The sequence below is a fragment of the Lactuca serriola genome, chromosome 8, assembly GCF_051521515.1.
Source record: "Lactuca serriola cultivar US96UC23 chromosome 8, Lser_US96UC23_V15, whole genome shotgun sequence".
NCBI lineage: Eukaryota > Viridiplantae > Streptophyta > Magnoliopsida > Asterales > Asteraceae > Lactuca > Lactuca serriola.
The window spans coordinates 315195578-315203288 of NC_136415.1; the positions used below are offsets into that span (position 1 = coordinate 315195578).

Sequence of the window (7711 nt, forward strand, 5' to 3'; positions counted from 1 at the left end):
GTAAATAAGATACAAAAAAAAGGAAAGTGACCAATTTAGTAAAAGGACAATAGTTAATTACCCTAATAAGTCATTTCCCCAGTATATATATATTGTCTAGTATGTTTCAGTCCAATTAGGAATTAATTTTATAAATTTAAACCTTAATAAATATTTTAGTGTATATAATCACATCAAAATGCAAATTACACTACCCAAACAAGATTACCCATATAGCAACCATACCTTACTAGTTTGGAACTCTTCCACTAGAATGCGTTGTTCAATGATACCATGATTTACAAATTCCGTAATATTATTCAACTAGATATGAGCTCATGTATTACATGGGTGCATTTAAAACAATTAAATATGTATTTAAAACAATTACATATATATAAACATTTGAAAATTTTGAATTTATAAGAAAAATATTGAATTACTAAAATTAAAGTGTTTTTTTTTTCTCTTTTAAATTTAAACAAATCATTTAGATAAAATAATCAAAGCAAATTAATGAGATTTTATTTTAAAATTTTAAAATTATAAGAAAAGTCTATTAATGAAATTGATATGCATTTATTATTAAATTTAAATACCATATGAAATTTAATAAAATAAAAAAACCTCAAAATTATATATGAAATAAAAATTAATTCAAAATAACCACAAAATAACATGTGGCAAAATGAATGAAAGTTTAACAAATAGCAAAAAAACCTTTATTTATTAGAGAATATAATAATATAATTTCTAAGTTTTTATATCAACGTAATATTCAACGTTTATATAATATTGTTACCAAACAAAAAAATAACTTAATTAGTGATAAATTATGTAATTTTATTCAATAATTTTTGTTCACCTTTAACCAAGAGGTTGCTCTAGGTCAAAACAAAAACACCAATTACACAAGCGACAATGAAAACACACTTTTTTTAGGTACGAATTACCGAATATACCCTTAAGATAAAAGCACTTTAGGACTAGAATCGATCTCGGTTTATCTCTTATTTCAAGAGTAAATTACACGAATGGTCCCTATGGTTTAGGATAATTTGCATGTTTAGTCTCTAACTTATTTTTTTAACTCGAAAATCCCTACTTTGTTACGCGCTTGGTCCCTATCTTACCTAAAAAGACTATTATGCCCTTGATTTTTTTAATTTATTTAAATAAACACATCCCTAATCCCACTCCCTCACCTTACCTCATCTACCCCATTATTTTTTCCTTTTTAAATAATAGTCTTTTTAGATAAGACAAGAACCAAACGCATAACAAAAATAAACAGTAGGGACCAAACGCATAACAAAAACAAACCATAAGGACCTTCCGAGTTAAAAAAATAACTTAGAGACCAAGCACGCAAATTACCCCAAACCATAGGGACCATTGGTGTAATTTACTCTTATTTCAATCCAATTTTAAACCGATATAGTTGAAACAAGTGTAAACAAGTTTTTCAGTTTTGGGCTGTTTTTCCTTCATTCATGTTTTTTTTTCATATTTCAGTCTAAATTCTGAAAGCTAACAATGTACAAAAAGAGTGACATTACATTACACACAATATCCAAGACTATACTTGATGGTGGGCCCTACTTTTCTACATCTTAACAAACATCCTCATAATAAATTCATCTAAAAGAACTTCACAAGTTCATTAAACAAAATTACAAATTTACCTAAATCAATTTTCACGACTCTCTTTCTTCTAAAATTAAACACTCAAAAGGACTACTACAACAACAATATATCATCACCTATTATGTGAATCTGGTCGCCTTTGTGTTCCATTTTTTATAGCCTCCTGCTTTATTAAAAATTTAATAAAACCACAACTACATGAGAACTAAAATTTTTTAGGATAGACATAGAGAAATGTTTGATTATATCAATTACCCAAACTACCCTTCAATGAAAATAAAGGAATTATGTTTTGCCTTTAGTCCTTATATCTTATTTATTCAATTAAATCTCATTCAATTTGACCTTTTTACCCCGTCAACATGTTATCCCACTTTCAAAAATTATATCTTTGGCAATGATTTTAAATTTTATTACAAATTTGGTCCAAAATTTACACTTTTGGCCCCGATTTCAAAATTTTGTTATGATTTCATCATAAATTTAGTTTTTTTTATAGAAATTATGTTTTGGCCTCATAATCGATTTAGTTTTTATTTTATTCAATCTTAACCATTTTCAACCGGTCTATAGGTCATCCCACTTTTAAAAATTACACTTTTGGTCCATATTTAAAACTTTAGAGTAAATTATTGAAATTGTCCCTACGGTTTGGTTAAAATTGCACGTTTGGTCCCTAACTTTTCTTTTGCACTCGATCGTCCCAATGGTTTGATTTTGTTACGTTTTTCGTCCCTTACATACATAAAGTTAGGGACCAAACATGTAATTTTGATCAAACCACAGGGACGAAAAATGCAACAAAATCAAACCACATGGACGGTCCGAGTGCAAAATAAAAGTTAGGGACCAAATGTGCAATTTTAACCAAACCATAGGGACAAATTCAGTAATTTACTCAAAACTTTATTACAAATTTAGTCCAAAATTATACTTTTGGTCCATATTTCAAAATTTGTTACGATTTCATCATAAATTTAGTTTTTTTTTTACGACTAATTCGATTATGAGGCCAAAACATACAGACTTTTATGGAGTTTTCCCATGAAAATTACACTTTTGGCCCATATTTTAAAATTTATTACAAATTTGGTCCAAAATTACACTTTTGAGTTTTGACCCATATTTCAAAATTTTGTTATGATTTCATCATAAATTTAGTTTTTTATGGAGGACTAAATCAATTATGAGGCCAAAACATAAGGACTTTTATGGAGTTTTCCCGTTAAAATAAAGAAGTTACCTTTTCTGAAGTGCTTTTTGATAGCCCTTGTGCTTTATAAAAACTTGGCATTGGTTTTGCTTTGAAACTTAGGTTCTGTCTAAGCTTTTTCATCTCAGCTTCTTTTACTTCCTAAAAATGCATATTTATTTAATACAATTTTTGTTAAGTGAAGGAAATAGCAACATACTTTCATTTATAAAAAAATATTTATTTTTTATATTATGATAATTTGAAAGTGTACCTTTGATTTTGAATTAATTTGAGTTCTTTCTGCTTCTCTAGCATTTGACTTTTGCTCTAAGTTCTTGAAGAACTGTTTCAATGTAAAGAAATTTCCATAGTGAGTTTTTGAAAAACAAAAAACAATTTTTTTTTTTAAGGAAATAGTTTTTCATGCCCTTTTTGGTAATTTTGCATAATACCTCTTTTCGTCTTTCGGCTCTTTCATTGCTTCTCAAAACTACTGATGATGATGATGATGTTGCCTTTTTCCTATTACAGAAATTATATATATAAATTATAAACATAAAAGAGTTATTAAAAATAAATAAATAAATAAATAATTTCTTACCCTAATGATTCGGATTTCCATGTTTGTTCTAATTTCCCTCTAACAGGATTGATTTTCTCAGCTGCTTTTCTTGACCTACATTTATTTACAAACTTGGAATAATCAAAAATGATATATTTTTATACATAAAAGAAGCTCATGAATTCATTTCATCTTTTTTTTATATAAAAATATAAAAAATACCTTTCATTTTCTTTCTGAGATGCCATGGAAGTTGAAGCCTTGGACTCTGTTTCCTTTATTGGTGTCTTCCAAAAACCAAAACAACTCTCAAAAACTAACATCTTAAAAGCTCAATTTACAATATAACATTAAAACAAAACGTTTTGTAATAAAAAATAATCAAATACCTGTTTGATTTCATTGGGTAATTCATTAATTCTGTTTTGAAAAGTCTTAAAAGCTCGCCTAACAATATCCTTATCCCCCATTTGCTCCATGAATAAAGATCGTCTTCTTGATGAAGCAACAGAAGAAGAAGCTGTATCAGAAGTTACAGAATTCATACTCATTGATAAATGAAGCGACATTGGAGCAGTTCTTATGCTCTTTGATGATGATGATGACGTGGCATTTCCCTTCTTTAATGACGATGACGTGGCATTTGCTTTTTTTGATGATGATGATGATCGAGTGGAAGCCATGGGTGTAGGAGTTGCTTTTGGTTTTAATAATTTTGTCGATGATGTTTCAGGGGATTTGGGTATAATTGACGTTGGTTTCTTCTTCGTTTCTAATTTCGTTGGATTTACCTAAAATCAAAATGGGTGGAAATTTAATAAAACGAGATTTATCAAAAAAAAAAAAAAAAAAGGTTTCTTTTTTTCGTTAATGGGTTAAGTAAATCTGTAAATGTCACCTTTTTAGCTTTTGGTTTTGGAGTTTCTTGCTTAATTTCTTTAGGGTCTTCTAAATCGACTTTGAAATGTTGTTTGACCAGTTTCATACTCTCATCGTTGACCAAAACAGCTTCATCGAGCTTGTCGCCATTGATGTTTAACGCTATCGGGGTTTGAGATTGTAACAAATGCTCAGATTCATCTTGAAAGGTATCGTTTTTTACTAGAATAGCTTCTTGTGGATTATCACGACTGTTGTTTAATACAATCATGGAAACTTCTTTAAAGCTTTCGTCTTTTACTGAAGAAACTTCTTCTTCGTTCGCGTCTTGACATTTTTCAGATGCCTCCATTGTTGAAATCTCGACTTGGAGTTCTTCGTCGGTTTCGCAAGGCTTAATTTCGATAACTTCTTCTTGTTCTTTCTTAGTTTCTTCGAAATTGTCTTGTGGATAATCGTCTGATCTTGAAGGACCTGTTTCCCTTGCTTTCTGTTGATTTAATAGCTCCGCCTCCGCCTCCGCCTCTGCTTCAGCTTTCATGGCGGCGATTTTCTTGTAATGCGCTTCGAAAAAGGCTTTCTTTTGCGCTACAGATCCGGGCGTCGAGCATTTTCCGACTTCGTCTAGGTATTTATTCGGTGAAAAAGTCGACCATTTCTCCCATGAAAGTGAATCGTTCTCATATTTACCGAAAGAAACCGATACTCCCAAAGTCTCACGAGAGGCGACTGATTCTCTCATCTGTGAATAGTTGTAGTCACGAATTTTGTTAACAATCGAGACGAATCTAAGCAAGAATTGTTAGGTGAAGATGTTTGAAGTGTTGATAGGACAAATCAGTGGTAAATTTAGCAAGAATCTGATCTGTTTCTGAAGTAAATCTGTACAAACAGAACCGGTTTATAAACCCTAATTGCAAAATCGGCAAGAAGATGTACCTTGTTTTGAATGTTTTGTGCTTCCACCATAGATTCACCCATTAAAACGCTTCAAGATAAGAAGAGCTAATAAAGCCTCCAAGAAACTGTGAAGTAGATGGACCTCCAGATAGAAAGAAGCATGGGGTATTAGTTAAAGATAATGAGCAAGACTAAAAACACCCTCAAGTTTCCGAGAAATTATCAGAATGAAGACAAAAAGAAAGGTCGAAAACTGAAGCCTACAAGAAATATGCATGTGGAGTGTTTTTGTATAACTTGATATTTATCCATCAGTTTTTATGAAGTCGTGAAAAAGGCTTGTCTCTTTCTCATCTGTCTGGACATCTGATAAAAAATTGAAAACCTAATCATGATCCCTAAAAGAACCCCATGAAAGGTAAACATAGGAGATACAAATCATATTTTCCACAGACCACATGTTCCATCTTTTTATTACCAACAAAGTAACTTATGTAACTAGAGTAAAACAAAAAGGAACTCGTAGAGGCATTTTAACAAACACCTGGTGGGCATCAGTTTACCAATCAGATTCTCGTATAATTTCCCACAAATGCTTGGTGAATTTTGGAAAGATTAACCGTGTAAAGCTGAAAAGATGTAATCTCAATAAGATGGGTCGACTTTTTTGATGATTGATTACATAAATTTTGTCTTTTTTTTACGAAGTTGTTGCATAAATGGTTTTGCTTTTCGTAATAAAGTAGGTGAAAACAAATCGATACAGATGATAAAGATTGATGGATGAGAATTTAGTAAAAAGTTTAAATTGCTTCTTGACTATAAATTCCTAATATTTTGACCCACAAGAAAAAATAAATTTAATGTCAGATCAGATCGGCCATTAAAGTAGCGGAGGATGTGGGGCTGAGACGGAGACATGTGACAGATCTACTCCTAGTGGTTGATACTTAAATAATTCAACAAATCGAAATATGTGATACAGTACGGGTCATGTAATAGAAAATCATAAGATTAAATTACAAAAATGGTCCCTTTGGTTTTTATTTTCTTGCATTTTTAGTCCATAATACATATAAAATAACTATTTTACCTTTTTAAATATTATTTTTTTTTTGTTTATTTAAAAGCTTTATTAAGATTATTTTAAAAATTGGTTCACCAAACCTTCAACTTCAAGAGTCGTTGTTTTCATATTTCTCATTCACCATCGCCCTACGATTCATCTTCGGCCACAAACTCCGTCCATCATCAACAAACTCATGTTATTCATTTCTATATTAGGTAACCATTTTCACTGTCTTCAATGATGTTATTGTGAGCAAAAAGAATCAAAGGTAGTTATATTTCCGTCTTCAAATTATTATTTATTTTTCGAAAATGATTCCAATGCGTACGTCTATTGTTGGATCTTATAAAAGAGCTAACAATAAACAAGTTGGCTAGTTTTCTTTGTCTCATGTATAGACAAGGGAGAACACGTTGAGTGAGTTTACAGGGGCTTTCCTTGTCTTTAATCTTTAAAGACTTTAGTGAAGGTTAAGCAATGGGGCAAGCCCACACATGCTTCTAGTCGGGCCGTAAACGTGAGACATGAGGTTCGTGAAATGACACAATTTAGGCACACTATGCACTTTGTTAGGAGCTGAAGAGATTTTATTTTTAATGTGACTCAATAGTTAGAAACAACCAGTGGCGGACCTTAGTGGTGCCCCAGGGGTCCCGGGCCACTGCTCCTACGCCGGCACGTAGTGTAAAAAAAAATTTTAATGTGTTTTCTATTGGGTGTACCGGCTTAAAACACGAGTGACACTACTAATATAGATTTATTTGGAAAAAAAAAATTTAGTGTCACCCCTACGAAAATTTTCTGTGTCCGCCACTGGAAACAACCATCAGTTCCATAATTGATAAGTCTACTTTGGTGACATATAAGTGTTGCAGCTAGAGATAGACTTGTGTCTGTCAGGTGGCTAATAGTCAGTGACCAACCGCCATCATTGCCCGATTTTTGGGGTCTCTTGTAGGTATAAATAGGACATCTCATGTCCCAATTTTTCCACATTAAATTCAAGATTTCCTCTACTATCTTTTTATCTCTATCGCATTTGCAAGGATGCATTCCCTGTTTTGAGTTTTATATTTATCAGTTATTCTAAAGTTATTGAAAAAAATGATAATATGCATCAAATCATGGGATTTTATGTTGACGCGTATAGTCATCCAGCGACGTAAAAACTTTTAAGGGTAAGACTTTTCCATGTAGTTTTATAAGTCTAGAATTTGTGTTTTCATGTTGGTTTTAGTTTTTTGTTTCAACTGTTAATTCGTCTAATAAATGGACAGTTTCAATCTACCTTTCTTATAATCATATTTTCCCGTGATGAATGTATATGATTTATGGATGAAACTAGCCAATTAAATTAGAATAATATGATTTGTTATTTGCGACAAATCGATATTTAATATTTTTCTGCTTGTTTACTTTTATATTACTAATTATTCAATATTAGCTCACACTACTAATCATCAGATTGTTTGTTTGTCAA

The 7711-nt window shown here is 31.1% G+C and overlaps 1 protein-coding gene across 1 annotated transcript; it reads right to left on the bottom strand.

Moving 5' to 3' along the window:
- Window positions 1-1518: 1518 nt before the first annotated feature.
- LOC145065909 (uncharacterized) lies at window positions 1519-5889 on the bottom strand. Its single transcript, XM_079013014.1, has 9 exons — window positions 5202-5889; window positions 4282-5004; window positions 3773-4174; window positions 3606-3670; window positions 3423-3497; window positions 3274-3343; window positions 3093-3164; window positions 2870-2980; window positions 1519-1789 (listed from the first exon to the last, which is right to left on the bottom strand). Exons 1-9 carry the CDS (start codon window positions 5241-5243, stop codon window positions 1739-1741), a joined length of 1611 nt encoding a protein of 536 aa, XP_078869140.1. The 5' UTR covers window positions 5244-5889; the 3' UTR covers window positions 1519-1738.
- Between the last annotated feature and the right edge of the window lie 1822 nt (window positions 5890-7711).

Bases quoted from the DNA above. Each gene is read 5' to 3' on its own strand.
- LOC145065909 (XM_079013014.1), bottom strand. From the start codon at position 5,243: ATGGGTGAATCTATGGTGGAAGCACAAAACATTCAAAACAAG. The intron at 4,175-4,281 runs GTGACATTTACA...TTTTGATTTTAG, and splicing joins CAAAACCAAAAGCTAAAAAG to GTAAATCCAACGAAATTAGA. The intron at 3,344-3,422 runs GTAAGAAATTAT...TTTCTGTAATAG, and splicing joins TGGAAATCCGAATCATTAGG to GAAAAAGGCAACATCATCAT.